The sequence below is a fragment of the Melanotaenia boesemani genome, chromosome 19 (assembly GCF_017639745.1).
Source record: "Melanotaenia boesemani isolate fMelBoe1 chromosome 19, fMelBoe1.pri, whole genome shotgun sequence".
Lineage (NCBI taxonomy): Eukaryota > Metazoa > Chordata > Actinopteri > Atheriniformes > Melanotaeniidae > Melanotaenia > Melanotaenia boesemani.
In genome coordinates, this window is record NC_055700.1 from 31,109,745 (window position 1) to 31,127,236 (window position 17,492).

The 17,492-nt window shown below is 41.8% G+C and overlaps 1 protein-coding gene across 1 annotated transcript in view; it reads left to right on the top strand.

The window, feature by feature from the left end:
- The window catches only part of dcc (DCC netrin 1 receptor), a 385,109-nt gene that overhangs the window by 230,212 nt on the left and 137,405 nt on the right, over nt 1–17,492 (top strand). Inside the window, 3 exon segments of the mRNA XM_041969439.1 lie at nt 2,103–2,251; nt 2,344–2,482; nt 10,783–10,832. Of these exon segments, the coding sequence (XP_041825373.1) occupies nt 2,103–2,251; nt 2,344–2,482; nt 10,783–10,832 (338 nt within the window).

Consider the following 17,492-nt stretch of genomic DNA (forward strand, 5'->3'; position numbering starts at 1 on the left):
GAGTGTCGGAAAGCTGAGCGCAGATGGAGAAAAACATCTGCAGGTTCATTATGACATGTATAAAGAGAAACTTCACTCTTACAATTTACACCTGAGAAATGCAGGAAGTCCTATTTCTCTAAAATTATTAGCAGAAACTGTCATAAAGCTCGGGTCTTATCCGCTGCTGTCGACAGGATTACAAATCCTCCTGTTTTAGTAGAACCTGAACTTTATTCCACTGAGGCTGCAATGAGTTCACCAAATTCTTCACAGACAGAATCCAGAATATCAGCAGTTGGTTCATCAGCAGCAGGTTCAGGAGACATACTGGTCCATGAAAACCAGTTTAAGCACCATGACACAGTTTAATCCATTAACAGCAAAGATCTGGACGACATCTTACGTCAGCTGAACTCCTCTTGCTGCTTGGACATCCTGCCCACAGGACTCAGACTAAAAACCACCAACCAGGCCAGAAATCTGGGTGTATTAATGGACTCAGACATAAACTTTGAGAACCACATGAAGGGAACTACAAAGTCAGCCTACTATCAGCTTAAGAACATATCAAGGGTAAAAGATGTGATGTCTCAGCAGGACCTGGAAAAACTAGTCCAGCTTCCATCTTTAGTCGGCTTGATTATTGTAACAGTGTTTTTACAGGTTCTACCTAAAACATCAGTCAGACACCTGCAGCTGATCCAGAACTCTGCTGCTCCAGTCCTCACTAAGACCAAGAAAGTGGACCACATCAGTCCAGCTCTGAGGTCTTTACACTGGCTGCCGGTCCGTCAGAGGATGGACTTTAAAGTTCTGCTGCTGGTCTAGAAAGCTCTGAATGGTTTAGGACCAAAATACATCAGAGACCTCCTGACCCAGTATGAACCTACCAGAACCCTCAGGTCATCTGGATCCAGGTTTTTTATCAGTTCCAGAGTCAGAACCAGACATGGAGAAGCTGCATTCAGCTTCTATGCTCCACATGTCTGGAACAAACTCCCAGAAAGCCTCAAATCAGCTGAAACACTCAGTTTATTTAGATCCAGGTTAAAGACCCACCTGTTCTCTGCTGCATGGACTAGTTTTTATTTAGAGTCCAGATCTGGATCTGGTTCTTTAAGCTGGAATCTTTTGACCTGGTCATGTTTTAATGCGGTTTTATCCAGTGTTCTTTCTTTTTCCTTTTCTTTTGTTTTTAATGTTAAATGATGCTTCTTGTTTTCTGTAAAGCTCTTTGAATCATTCTGTCGCTGCATCGTGCTGCAGATAAACTCGTCTTACATTAAAGGACCCACATCTGTAAATAAAATGCATTTGTGGGATGAGCAGCAAAATTGAGTATGCAGGTTGTTCCTTTTAAAAATCTTCCAAATCTTCTCCCCTCTAAGAAAAACCTGAGCTGGAACTGTGTTCAACCTAAATCAAAGTGTAGAAACTCCCAGTTTGACGTTGACAGACAGGTAATAACCGAAGATATGATCATTTATTCATTTAAAAGCTGAGCATAGAGGTGGGATGGACAGATGTTGCATTTTTTTTAAATGTATTCATAATTTTTCATCGTTTGTCACAGAAAAAGCGGTGCATTCAGCTAATGCTACAATACAATTGGATTTTATGATTATTGTGTATTTTTAAGACCACTATCTTAATAAAGTATGATGATCAGATTTTACAGGCTGTGGTAAAGACAAATATAGCTAACATTCACATGGGAAATATGTCTTTATGTGATATATGAAGGCCAAATTCAAGGTATTTAATGGCATGATAGGCTCAGAATGCTGAGGGTTAAAGCCGGCGACCACAGTGTGACGGTTAGGTGGGACTTGTGTTTCAGCCATAATAAGCTGTCAAAATGTTCCTGTGCTCATGTTGGTATGAAATGCATTTTATCTTCAGTTGATTTTTCCAGATTTATCCAAGTCCTCAGTAAATCAGTGCAGAACCAGAGCAGGAGTTTCATCGGCCCCCAGAAATGTATGAAAATACCTGATATTTTCGCTGTTATTGCTTTCTGTGACAGAAGAACCGTCTCACCAGACATCCTGATCCCAGTCAGCAGATTCTCCTTAGTCATGAGGTGAGACGAGTCATGTTATCTCTGTGTGTCTCCACAGTGCAGGTTCCCAGCAGGGTGGAGTCTCTCCGAGCTCTGGCTCTGTCTCCGACATCCATCCAGGTGAGCTGGGAGCCTCCCAACTATCCCAATGGGCCCATTCTGGGATACAGACTACTGTGGACCGAAAGCCCATCTGGCAAGGAGCAGGTAACACACTGACATCTTTCTTTGTCTGGAGTCCGGTGAAACTTGTAGTTACGTCAGAAATATGACAAACTGCCATCGCTGTGTCTGTTAAGAGCGTGGAGGTGAGTGGACTCAACTACAAGATGGATGGACTCAACAAGTTCACAGAATACACGGTTCGGGTTTTAGCAATGAACCGCTACGGACCAGGAACCGCATCTGAGACCGTCAGCATCACCACCCACTCAGACGGTGAGCTGCACATCTCATTATTTCCTTACTGATGTGGGGGGATTGGTTTGTATGAGGGGGATTTTGTGCTAAGCTAACGTTCAGCGTGCCACCATGTGCATCCAGGCTGCAGGCGGGAGTTAAACACAACTTTGCTTTCTTCTTTTGGGAATGTTTTTGCTTTGATTTTTGAAAGTCTCTCCATCATTTGGACTGTGGGGACAGCAGTTCATCTGAATTATAGAAGCTTTGCACATGGAAGCAAAGCATCGAACATTTGCAAATATGCCTGTTAATTCAAGCAAAGCCTACGATGGGGACAGTTACGCGTCTGTCTACGCAGCATTTAGAGCTGGATAATGCTTCAAAGTACAAATACTGCAAAAAGCTTAATGTTTGACATCATTTGGAGCCATACCTCCCCCACCCAGATCTTTAGGGACCAGGGAATGACCCGGATCTGAGCATGTATTCTTTGAATGTTCCAAAACTCACCACTGAAGTTTGTAAATTGGTTAGCCATCTGGAAAAATAGAGCCGAGCTCCACCAGATTCCCCAGAGCATGATGTAGTTCACAGGAGAACAGCTTCTTTTCATAGGTCACGTATTAACCCTTAGAGCCCCGGCAATCTATGCAGCAAAGGTGCAGCATGAAAATCCTTCCTATAGACCATTTTCAGCTTTCATCTCTGATCACATGACCTGCACGTTGGTGGCAAAAAGATAAACGAAGCAGTCGTACTGCTACGCGGCTCGGCTGCTACAGCTAGCTTTTCACACAAAAATAATAATGCTACATCCGTGTTGTGCCTGTGGATGTTCCAGTCAACATCCCTGGGATGGGATTCCAGACCTGACCGACACTAAATGTGTTGCTGCCGTCAGACCAGATACCTGGAAGTTGTCAGAGAGCAGAGAAGTTAGAAAGACGACAGCAAGCAGAAACGAGAAGAGAACAAATTACATTAAAGTTTAAAAAAATGGTCTCATTCCTTCGTTTAACTTAACAGATTCTGGTTCATCCAACCAGAAACAGAAACGTTGTTCATGTGTAACCGGGAGGACGGTCAGACAAGGTGTGAAGCAGCAAATGAACCAAACGTTCTCCAGTTTCTCCCAGTGGAAACGCGACCGCAGTGAAACTGGTTCCAGCCTCCACCGCGGTTCGCCATGGTGACGGGCGGATGTTCCGCTAATCAAACCTCCACCCAAGGTTATAATGGTTTTGGATTTTTTATTAGTTTTAGTTTTTATTTCGTTTCGACTTTTTATTTTCAAATTCAGTTAGTTTTAATTAGTTTTTAGAGAAAATCTTCTAGTTTTTATTAGTTTTCGTTTTTTTTTTTAAATGCTTAGTTTTAGTTTAGTTTTTATTAGATTTAGTGTTAGTTTTAGTTTTTTATGGTATTTGTCAGGTGCAAAATTCAAAATAATCAGAATAAGCATTGTATAATAAAAACTTAACAAGACACAATTTTTAAAAACTGTATCAGGAGGAAACATGAACAGCATCGACAAATCAAATACAACAGCCCAAAGATAACAGCCTTAAGTAAAACAATGTATGCAATGCTGCTTCTGAGACATACTAAAGACACACATCAACATAACAGGAATCCGTTTAAGAGACAGTTCAGTCCTTGGCAGCCAGGAGTCTAAAGAAGATAGATCTAACTAATCATAAACAACCTCAACCCAATTAATAATTAACTACATAAAGAACTGAACTACAGGTGCAGCTACTTTAATACAAACCACTGCAGCTGGTTAACAGAACCTCACATGTTTTACTGGACATGATAAAGCTGTGAATATTTTAGAAAGTGAATGTGTTTGGTAGAACACAGAGCAGCAGCTGGTTAACATACTGATGGATCTCAGCTGGATGCTGATGGGCTTTTTTTTCTTTTCAGAATTAAAAGTTTAGTTTCCCAGAAAGACCAGGAGAAACTCCTCCATGATCCATCTCCAGTAGGCTGGATTACTGTACTGGTCTTTAACAGGACTTCCTAAAAAGAACATTAAACATCTGCAGCTCATCCAAAACGCTGCTGCTAGTTTGTACCAGGACTAAGAGATCTGAACACATCACACCAGTTATAACATCTTTACACTGGTTTCCAGTCAGTCACAGAATAGATTTTAAACCATTCTGCTTGTTTACATCCCAGAATGGTTCAGGCCCAGAATACATCTGTCATATGTTCAGAGAATATAAACCTAGCAGAGCTCTTAGATCCAAAGACTCTGGTCAACTAGTCCAGACCAGAGTCCAGACCAGAGTCCAGGCCAGAGTCCAGACCAGAGTCCAGACCAGAGTCCAGGCCAGAGTCCAGACCAGAGTCCAGACTAAACATGGAGAAGCAGCATTTAGCTGTTATGCTGCAAACAAATGGAACAAACTGCCAGTGGAGATTAAACTTTCACCAAATGTAGACATTTTTAAATCCAGGTTAAAAACATTTCTTTTCTCATCTTTATGCATGAAACTGCAGTAACTTTTAACTCATCTTGCTTTTAATAATTTTAATGTAATTTATTACTTAATTGTGATTCTTGCTATGTGTTGCTGTCTTTTATTATTTCTTAATATCTATAATGTTTTTGTTTTATGTAAAGCACTTTGAATTGTCCTGGACATGAAATGTGTTAAAATTAACTGCCTTCTATGTTAAACATACATAACCTGCTGTCCAACATTGTAAACAAAAACCAATTTAAGCCTCTCAAATTCTGCTTTTCAGGATGTTTGTGTGACTGTGTGTGTGTAGGTCTGTTTGTGTGTGTGTGTAACTGACAGTGTGTCTGTGACTTATCTTCCCTCCCCATGCTGCTCGGCCTGGCTGAAGCTTCTCTCTCCGGGAAGGGGGGCAGAGAGGCTACCTGGTCCAGGTGCTCCTGGTTAACCTTCTCGTGCAGCTTTTCAAATTATCTTTCAGATTCGTGTTTTTTCCTTCCACATATTGAACCACCTGCTTCTTCTACAAGACACTTTATCTTTGGCATGGTCATAACGAAAGAAGTCCCAAACAGGACTCTTTCTCCTAACTTTCTCCGTAGCATCACGCTAGCGGCACGGGCGGACATGCTGTTGACACGCTGTTGACACACTGTTGACACATGACATCGCGGACCTTCAGGTGTCGTACAACGCAGACACCTGGCGTAAATCCGGCAGAGTGAAGTAAACAGATTTCATATCAACCTCGAGGCCTTATGTATGAATAAATGGTCTTAAATGGTCTGTACTTATATCACGCTTTTATCCAAAGCACTTTCCATCATACACACATTCACACACACAGTGATGGTGGAAGCTGCCATGCAAGGCGCTAACCACGACCCATCAAGAGCAATTTGGGGTTTGGTGTCTTGCTCAGGGACACCTGACAGGCTGAGGATTGAACCGGCAACTCTCAGGCAACAAGATGACCGCTCTACCTGAGCCACGCCGCCCCAGTGTGTTCTCACTGGTGAACGAACTGTTAACATAAGACACATAATAAAAACCAATGTAATGAAAAGTCTTTTATACGGCCGTCAGCCACCAAAGATGAATGGAAATATTTTAATATGCTGGTTTAAAATGGACCAGTTAGCACTGCTGGACCAGGTCCTGTTTATTACCTGGCACTGTGTATGTGTGTGTGTATGTGTGTGTGTATGGGGGGGGGGAGACACACAGGAAGAGGGAGAGCCAAACGCAGGACATTGTTCAACCGTTCTCGTAGACAGTCCTGCTGTCAGGAATTTCATTATGGGACTCGAGTCTTTAATTAAGCTGTGAGGAGGGAACTGCTTCATTTTAGCCTCTCAGCCTGACACGTTAATAGAGTCCATGCACACTCCTTCTCTCACACACACCTACACACTCACAAGTTCAGTGACAAGTATTACAGCAGATAGAGCAAAAAAAAAGAAAGAAAGAAAGAGAAATAACTGGAAGTTTATTACTACTGTAGAGCAGAGCTGGAATGGAAGAATGGAGTGATGGATGAAGTGACATCTACTGGACCTACTGGTAAAACTGCAGACGGAACCTAACTGAATATGTAGTTACAACATAGTGGGCTGGAGGACGCACAAAAATGATGCAACGGATAAGGAAGCATCCCCTGTATTTGTTACAAACCAGATTTGAAATAAATGCAGGTTATATAACATTGCTGCTGGATTGTATTGGATGCGGTGTGGTAGACATGAAGTCTGTGATGTTTGATGATGTTTTGCGTTTAACTTATCTTCCTTTGTTTGGGGAAAACAGAACATTCAGACCCAGGATCTATTTGAAGAGGCTCATCTTTAGTGCACATGGAAATGAAAAGCTGAACTATCCAAGTGTTTCGCTGTAGATTACCACCACCGATATGATGGAGTCTGTCTTTTCTGTGAGACTTAGAAATGTCATAAGCTCCTCAAAAGACTCTTGACCTTTCTCAGCCTGTATTCCTCTCTGCATATCCGTACCTCACATGCCACGAACTCTTCTGTTTGAGAGTCTACTTCACATCAGATAACAGGAAATCTTTTTATTCAGTGTGTTTATCCAGAATAATGTTTTTATGCTTCACAAGGACTCGGAGACATTTTGCACCAGCAGGTGTGACAGGAGGGATGCTTAGCCAAATGCAAACCTGAAACGTTCCTTATTATTCTGCTTTTAGGCAACTTACCCAAACGTTCATCTTTTCTAAGAATGATAACCATCAGGTTCCTTCTCTGGACTTTGTATCTATTGTCTATATATTTTATATAGTTTTATCTGAAAGAGATGAAATAGCTCTATGACCAACAATATACCAACTTTTAAACCACAAGTAGGTCTCTACTCTAAATACAAATGTTTACATCCTTGCTTGTGTACTATGCTTGTTTCCAAAGAATTCCACTAGGGGCGCATTAGAGGACTCAGACCGGATAGAGATGATGACTTTGTAGGATGGAAACAAAATAATGTGGTGAAAGTTTGAGTTCATGACCAAAAAAAACAGAAGCAGTGGAACGTTATGTAAGACAGCGGTGAGCACATTAATACAAATAATTATACCAACGTTGGTTTCAGTCAATGCTAGCTCGATAATTCATTCACCACCACTTCGTCCAATGAAGGGTTGCGAATGGTGGGAGAAAACCCAGAGAAAACCCATATATAGACGAGGAGAACATGCAAAGAAAGGCCTCCCTCAGCTGGAGCTCAAACCAGCAACCTTCTTACTATGAGGCCACGATGCTAACCACCACACCACCGTGCACGGCATTGTTTGTGGTGTATTCGGATCACCTTGGTAGTACCTACATATCTAAAACCTGTTTCTCTTGTAGAGAGAACTGAAACGTAAAAACGTTGTACTAAAACGTATCGGTATCGACGATACTGACTCTTTATTTACTTGCTATCACATTGATACCAGATCATACCAAATTGCACAGTTCTCATGTAAGACCCTCAAACCAAGCATGCTGTGTCTTGTCTTAGAAACCTTCCGCCATGTCTGCCGCTGTGGACCCTGTGACCTTACACCTGCTCATACTGGCCCCTGCACTGCGCCCTACTGGTTACTGACATGCTGCAGCTGGCTAAATCTTAGATCCCAGTGTTTGGAATCAAAGGGATGCTGATGGCCATTATGTTACTTATGGACCGGAGTTCCAATGTCTGTCATAACACGAGCACCACCACGTTTTTCTTGGCGCCTCCGTCCTGGTCGGACGCCTGTTGCAGCAGCTCCAGTTCTGCGGGTGCTTTTACTGTTATTTAGTATTTATTTAGTATTTATTTTATCTTTCCTTTGGTTTTTCGCTGTGTTTATTATTTATTGCAACGGAACAGCAATGGTTTTTGTATGCTCCAAGTTCTTCTTTTCACTTTTATTGCTGCTCTCGTTACTCCTCGTAACCCGGAGCAACGCTCACAGTGGCAGGCCCATTGTTTACTCTCGCGACCAGCTGTTAGCGCTGAGTAAACCTGTACTGTCGCCGGGGGTCAGGCACGATATCCCGAAGGAGCTACGGAGGAGACGCCGGGGATGCAGAGCCGGAGTGAGGGTGAAGGCAAGGAAGTGGAGATACAAGCCTGCTGTTCCTGCCATCATAATGGGGAATGTGCGCTCTCTGGCGAACAAGATGGACGAGCTGGCGGCGCTGATTAAAACACAGAGGGAGTACCGTGGGTGCAGTTTACTGAGTTTTACGGAGTCGTGGCTGCACTCACATATTCGCTGATGAAACCTTCTCTCGACCCTCTGCAGTTTGCCTACCGGCCACGTGTGGGGGTGGATGATGCTGTCATCTATCTGCTGCAGCGAGCTCACTCGCACCTGGATGGTAGTGGAGGCATTGTGAGAGTCACATTCTTTGACTTCTCCAGTGCCTTCAACACCATCCAGCCTTCTTTACTGAGTGGGAAGCTGAGGCTGATGGGTGTCGGCGGGTCCTCTGTCTCCTGGATTGCTGATTACCTGACAGACAGGCCACAGTTTGTCCGGCTGGGCGGTGTCCTGTCTGATGTGGTGATGAGTGATGTAGGAGCCCCGCAGGGCACTGTGCTCTCTCCATTCCTGTTCACCTTATACACCACAGACTTTCAGTACAACTCAGAGTCATGTCACCTTTAGAAATATTCTGACGACTCTGCAGTTGTTGGGTGTATAAGTGGTGGACGGGAGGAGGAGTACAGGGGGCTGGTGGACGGATTTGTGGAGTGGGCGGGTAAGAATCGCCTGCTGCTTAATGTGGACAAGACCAAAGAGATGGTGTTAGACTTCAGGAAGAAGGGATCAGCTCCACAGCCCCTCTGCATCCTGGGTAGTGATGTGGACACGGTTGAGGAATATAAATACCTGGGAGTGACTATTGATAACAGACTGAGCTGGAAGACCAACAGCACAGCTGTGTACAAGAAGGCCTGCAGCAGACTCTACTTCCTGAGGAAGCTGCGGTCGTTCAACGTGTGCAGCAAGATGCTGGAAATCTTTTACCAGTCTGTTGTGGCCGGTGCCCTGTTCTCATCTGTGGTCTGCTGGGGGGGCAGCATTGCAGCCAGTGACACCAACAGACTGAACAAACTGATCAGGAAGGCTGGCTCTGTCATTGGCTGCAGACAGGACACTTTAGAAGCAGTGGTGGAGAGGAGGACACTGAACAAACTGTTATCTATCTTGGATAACCCGGACCACCCTCTCCACCCTGTGCTGGACAGACAGCGGAGCTCCTTTTCCAAAAGGCTCAGACAGCTTCGCTGTCTCAAGGACCGCTTCAGGAAATCTTTCCTGCCACACGCAATAAGACTGTTTAACTCATCATCATGGTCTCAGAGATAACAATATGAGTGACTGTTGTAACTGGTGAATCTTTGCACTGACTGGATCAACCTTGCACAGTTAAACTCCTCATCTTCACTACTAATCATTGCACTGGACTATATTATTCGCTGGCTATTCTCACTCTTACTGTGTATAGCTAAATACCTAATTGTATAAGTCTTGTAAATATTGAAATTTTTATACTGTTTTTCATTTTTTTTGCTACCTTAAGAAGCACAACTGCTAAATGACTGTACCACTGCAACACCTAAATTTCCCAGCTTGGGATGAATAAAGTACTTCTATTCTATTCTATTCTATGTAATGAGTAGCAGACAAATATATAGCAAAACTCTGTGAATCAGGAAAAATGAATGATCAGTTTCCACTCGGTGGATTAAAAGATACGTCAGCCAGGAAGTGATAACAGCTTCCAGACCTGTGGGTTTGATGGAAGGAGGACAAGCAACCACATCTGAACTCTGAGAGGCTGACAGATGCTCAGAGAGCAGCGTGGTCATTAATAAACGTCCATAGAGGAGGAGAGGTGTCCGTCCAGCTGCAGTCACCCCATAACATGATGCTAACAACACACACAGATGCAAACTGACTGTTTTGTAGATCTACCATCTGTGTCTGGAAGATAACAGACTTGTTGGCCAATTGAGTCCACAGTAAAACACACACATGCACATGCAGACAATAAAACACACACACACAGTAAGCATCTGCATGCCTAGATAAGTAGATAGTTAATCAGGCATCTGACTGGACAGCTAACCATGGATGGCTAAATTGTCCATGAGAAGATCAGAAACACGTCTGCTTCTTCTACCACTCTGTCATTCACACCATCATCCTATATGTTCATGTTTTCCTCTTTTCTTCTTCCTTCTGTTATTGTTTACTTTCTTTGTCTGCATCTTTGTCTGGACTGACCTCTGTAAGTAAAGCAGATGTTTTGGATTTGCATGTTGAGATGTTTATTAATCCAACATGTTTTCTGTTTGTCTCTGCAGTGCCCGGTGCTCCTCCTCAGAACATCACCTTGGAGGTTGTCCTGTCCAGGGTAAGCCTAAATGTCCATACTTCCCAGCTTCACTCCAAAACATGTCTTTACTCCATCTATCAACGGCCACCCAACAGTGTATTTTTGCAGAAGAACATGTGACTTTATTAACATGCACCATAGTTTGCCATGAATACACACAGTTGGCCTGCAACGTTTCTCCTCAAAACATTAATCTACGTTTTGAATCATCAGAAAATCCAGAATATGTGGAACAAAGTGCAGGTATTTTCTGCAGTTGTTGTTAATATAACCCCCCAACTTGCTGCCTGAGCAACACTCTCGGGAGAGGAGGTGCAGGGGACCGACTGGGAGTCATGCATGTGGTGCAGGACTTACGCGTTTGATATGTTGTGTTTCCTTTACCACATGCTAAAATTAGCTGATCAGAGTCCTTGTTGTGCTATCACCACTGCGTGTTTGTACGTATCTACAAGCGTGAGCTGAAAACAGCATGCAGGTCAGCACAACGGACAAACTCACCAGCATACACACACATCGGTGCACAGAGCAGCTGGAAATGCTCTGGATTGTCTCGCCCAGGTCTCAGGCCTCTGTGGAAAGGTCCACAGACATTCATGTTCCTCCACGGCTCTCTGGAACATTCAGAGCATGTATGAAAGTTCTTCTGCTCACTGACATCTTTGTCTGATGTGTTTATTAGAAGAGATCGATCCAGGTGCAGCTGCACCTCGACTTTGTTGAGCTTTTACATATTTCAGTGTGTTGACTGTTTATTTTAGCAATATTTTAGCTGCAACAATATAATTTCTAACTGGAGTTGAATAAAATTTTAAATGATTATTCCATTTTTGAGCCCATATCATGAAGCTACTGTGGACCAGCATGACTCCTGACTACTACTACTACTTCTACTACTGCCATGACTCCAGCAGCAATATTCACCACAGATACTCTTCCATTTTCTGGAGTTACTGTAAAGATCATGTTGCATATCGGGATTGTTCTAAGAGACCCTGAACTCTATACACACTGACTTTTCAGAGCTTTTTACCCTGCAGGTAACTGATGGCCATTTAGTCGGACAGACATTTTAACTGTGACACGAGCATAAATCAGGAGTTGTTCTCTAGTGATCTGGCCTCATTTGACTGTTTGATGGGACCCTAACATGGCCATGAATATAATAAATATATATGTTTCTGCCTATTCTCTTTTTATGTATGTTTCTTCTGTTTACCGTACCGGCTATTCATGTCATTTATACAGACAATTTGAAGGATGAGACTTGTTTTCACGCTCTGATTCACATACATTCTGTAAACTAGAATGCATTTGTCGTCATGAAAAGACAAATAATTGCTCTACCTACTGCCAAAGAAGACATCTGTGTCAGGGGTCCTGACCTTGTTCCAGGGGCTGTTTTATCCTTAGTTGAAAACAGAGGTTTACTTCACTGGGAAGAGTCGAATGGGAGGTAAAGACACTTGAAGTGAAAGGGGCGACTACATTAATTTATCTAAACTCTCGAAAAGTAAGATTTGATGAAACGTGTTTAATCATTTCAACCCTGTGGCTATTTTTTTTTTTTTTTTGTCTGCTCGAGAATCATAGAAATAAATGAATCTCTGCAACAACAAGGTCTATTTAAATACTTTTGAAGTCATTCACAATGCACCGATACCATTTTCTTTCAAACCGAGGTCTGGAAGTTCTTCCATTTGATTCACAGTGGTTACAGAGGTGGGCTTGGGTCTGGGAACCCGAGTTCGAGTCCCCGGCAGGCCACGGACGACCTCCGGCTTTAGTACGTATAGAGGTGGGTCTAATGCAGAGCCAAGTTTCACAATCAGCATTAAAAATTTCTCTTACTTTTTATTTTTCAGTTCACCCCTCTGTCGCTGTGTTTGACACCTGGCGATAAAAATCTTTCATTAATATCTTTGCATTAATGCGTGAATTTTTACAGCCCTGGTTTTTCACATTGGTATTGGGTTGTGTGGTGTCGGAACACCGAGTAGTACACGCAGGGCAGGATTGACGTTGGAAACCTTGAATCTATGTCCATTTTCCTTTGTTTTCCATTTCACTTCTTTTCAGCACATGTATGTTCATGTTCACCAGACGCCTTTTATTCAAACTGGATAAGAAACATTTACAACTGGGTCAGCATAGTTGGCGTCACGAACAGGATTCAAACCTGATCTTTGATGCTCTGTCAGATTTGATTCAAACACCACAAAAACATGTTCATGTTGATCAGGGAAACAAAGTGATAGAAAAATACTTTCAGATGTTTGGTCGTATGGGTTCATTAGACAAAATGAAATAATTTTTTCACCTTTGTCAGAAATCAGCTGCAGGAAATGATAAATGTTTCCTCAAACTATGCCAAAGCTCATAATTTATATTCCTAAAGAGGAGGTTCTGACTGTCTGTGGAGAGCTGACCTCATTTAGTTTCTGTCTGATTATTTTCCATCATGTGATTGATATTTCTCTGCTCATGGGCTCCTGGGTAGAGACCGATCAATCAGTGATGTCAGAAATGCTTGACTACTGAAAACCTCATGTTCTCAAACTGAGAAGCAGGACCGAACAGAACAGCTAACAGACTGAAACCAGAGGCCCTGATCTCTGACCAACATGTAGATAAAAACAAGAGCAACTATTTAATCACACATACACAATTAAACCTCCAGAACTGTTTTGATCTGAGTCCACATCCAGGTATGTGGCCTTCATTATGAAAACAGCTACTGAACACATCTACACTTTCATGTTAGTTATATGGAAGACATATTTGGACTTTAGTAAGCCATAGAAGATCTGCAGTGTGTTTGGGTATTTGGCAGTTGTTCACAAGACAAGTAGGTCATGCCCGACATCACAGTTGGTCTGTGGATTCAAGCAGCCTCACTGACTTTATGTCTCTTTAGGACTTTGTGGGTGTTGGACTGTTTGATGCAGACTTGGCCTCAGATAACTTTTTATCACTGTGCGGTCTCGTTACTGTCATTTTTAGCTGCTAAAGGAATTTTGCAACCATAGCAGATAAAAAGTTTGCTCAGTACTTTTTATCCTTTAAAGCAGAAAGTGACTTTCTGCCATTCAACAAAACGTACTTTGCTAACATCTGCAATGATGCTTTCAGACCATAAGGAGGTTTTTTAAAGGCATTCAGCTTTCTACTAGAAGTCCACCTGAAGGCTAAATTGTTTTAGACAGTGGAGTAGATCCTAGAATAAAGAGAATGAGCTGTGATTTGCCTGTACGATTGCTCCAGGCAGTTTTAGTGTGTGGGGATCGGATGAACACATGAACACTTGCACCTTCCATCATAAAATGAACCATGCAAATGTCAGTAATGCATCACATACAAACAACAACAGTTTCTTGCTTTGGGCTTCAAACAATGTGTCACTGGGTTGCTTTATGCATGAAATGTGCTAGATAAATACATTTGCCTTGTCATCAATCCCTGTTTTTTTACGTGTAGTTTAAATGCAAACAGAGAACAAAGATAGTCCTTCAGGATGCAGCCCCAGTTTTCAGTCTTCATCATTCCCAAGAGGGAAGCAGCCAGTTTAAACACAAAAGATAGCTCCACTGTTGTCAACTCCTCAGTGAGAAAAGTAGCTATTGACTGTCCTAAAAGTCGCTGAAAGTCACTAAATGATGTCATCATGTAATTTGCATAATCAACCTGCTATATATAATTGTAATGGAGGCTGCTGCGGAGGAGAATGTTGTAGGAGAGGCAAAAATTGCTGAAAAGACAACCAAAAAATGGTTAGACCAGAAAAAAATACGATAAGAAAAAATAAAATAAAGGTAAATCACTCAGTCAATATTTTCTTTGTTTGTTTATTTTTATTAAGTGTAGTTTATTTTTTAATTAGTCTGCGACGTGTTGCAGCACTTTTAAATTAACATGTTTATAAATGCTTAAAAAAACATTTAAAGTTTAAGATAAGGCAAGGCAGTTTATTTGTACAGCACATTTCATGTACAGGACAATTCAAAGTGCTTTACATAAAACAAAAACATTACAGATATTTAGAATAGTAAAAGGCATCAACACATAATCACAATAAAATAATAAATTACATTAAAATGATTAAAAGGAAGATAAGTTAAAAAAAAAAAAAAAAAAGTTAACATGCAGATTTCATGTATAGGTGCATGAGAAAAGAAATGTTTTTAACCTGGATTTAAAAATGTCTACATTTGGTGAAAGTTTAATCTCCACTGGCAGTTTGTTCCATTTGTTTGCAGCATAACAGCTAAATGCTGCTTCTCCATGTTTAGTCTGGACTCTGGTCTGGACTCTGGTCTGGAGTCTGGTCTGGACTAGTTGACCAGAGTCTTTGGATCTAAGAGCTCTGCTAGGTTTATATTCTCTGAACATATAACAGATGTATTCTGGGCCTAAACCATTCTGGGATGTAAATAATCAGAAGGGTTTAAATCTATTCTGTGACTGACTGGAAACCAGTGTAAAGATGTTAAAACTGGTGTGGTGTGTTCAGATCTCTTAGTCCTGGTTAAAACTCCAGCAGCAGCGTTTTGGATGAGCTGCAGATGTTTACTGGTCTTATTGGGAAGTCCTGTTAAAGACCATTACAGTAATCCAGTCTACTGGAGATGAATGCATGGATGAGTTTCTCTTGGTCTTTCTGGGAGACTAAACTTTTAATCCTGTTGATGTTTCTGAGCTGGTAAAAAGCTTCTTAGTGAAGCTTTGATGTAGCTGCTGAAAGTCAGGTCTGAGTCTATCAACACTCCAAGGTTACCAACTTGGTCGGTGATTTTAAGAGCCCGAGTCTCCAGGTGTTTACCAATGCTGACCCTCTTCTCTTCTCTTCTCTTCTCTTCTCTTCTCTTCTCTAACAAACAGAATAATCTCAGTTTTGTCTTCATGTAAATTGTAGGAAATTCTCGTTCATCCAGGTGTTTATTTGCTCCAGACACTGACACAATAAGTCTATTGGACTGCAGTCGTCTGGTAACAGAGACATAAAGTTGTGTATCATCTGCATAACTGTGATCATTAATGCTGAAGTTCTGTAATATTTTACCCAAAGGGAGCATATACAAGTTGAACAGAAGAGATCCAAGGACTGACCCCTGGGGGACTCCACAAGTCATGGCCACTCGCTCGGATTCATAGCTGCCGATCAGGACTAAATAACTCCGGCCTTCTAAATAGGACCTGAACCAGTTAAGGACCGCTCCAGAAAGTCCAACCCAGTTTTCCAGCCTGAAAACAGGATTCTGTGATCTACAGTATCAAACGCAGCACTGAGATCCAACAGAACCAGGACTGATACTTGACCAGAACCAGGACTGATACTAGACCAGAACCAGGAATGGTACTAGACCAGAACCAGGACTGCTGCTAGATCAGAACCAGGACTGATACTTGACCAGAATCAGTATTCAACCTAATGTCATTTAACACTGTGACCAGAGCTGGTTCAGGGCTGTGATGAGGTCGGAAGCCGGACTGAAATTTATCCAGATTTCCACTTTCATTTAAAAAGTCATGAAGCTGGTGAAATACAACTTTCTCAATAATCTTGGAAATAAAAGAGGTTAGAGACGGTCTATAGTTGTTCATTATAGAGGCGTCTAGAGTCCTTTTCTTTAGGAGGCTTAATAGCAGCCATCTTTAGTGACTTGGGAAAAATGCCTGATGCCAGCGAGCTGTTAACTATCAGTAGGAGACCACTTTCTACTGAGGTAAAAACTGTTTTTAAAAAGTCGGATGGTATCATGTCCAGAGTGCATGTTGTTGATTTCTAGATGCCAAACTGTTTCTTGTAGGACTTTTAAATTCACCATTTTAAATTGGAACATAACATCAGAATTATTTCCAGGTTTTAGACACAGACTAGTTTTTTTGTTTGACTGTGTGAAATTAATATTTTGTCTAATTGTTATAATTTTTTGGCTAAAAAAGTTTGCAAATTGGTTGCATTTCTCAGTGGAAAGGAGCTCTGGGCTTATCTGTATAGGAGAATTTTAAAGTTTTTCTTCAGAGTGTGAGAATTGTTGACATTCCTGTTAATCATTCCAGATAAATGCAGCTCTCTGGCCTTGCACAGCTCATTGTTATACTTACGCAGGCTTTGTTTGTACAGCTTATAGTAAATTTGAAGTTTATTTTTCCGCCATTTCCGCTCAGTTTTTCTGCATTCTCTTTTTAGGCTGGTAACCACAGTGATTCTTATCGGTGCAACAGCATCCATAAAATAAAATAAAACTTTAAATGCTTTTGTTTCTTTATTTACACTATTTATTAATAAACATTATTAGGGTGGAGCCAGCATCATCCAGCAGAAGGTGTGCGTGTTTCATTTTTAGCCTGGTGATGAAACAGAGGTCATCATCTCATGCTCTGAATGCAGCTGGAAGCGGATAATGCTGCTGCTGCTGATGATGCTGATAATGATGGTGATGCTGCTGATGATGATGATAATGATGCTGCTGCTGCTGCTGCTGCTGCTGCTGATGCTGATGCTGATGTTGATGCTGATGTTGATTCGGATGCTGATGCTGATGTTGATGCTGATGCTGATGTTGATGCTGATGTTGATTCTGATGCTGATGCTGATGTTGATGCTGATGCTGATTTTGATGGTGATGATGCTGATAATGATGGTGATGCTGATGATGATGATGATAATGATGATGA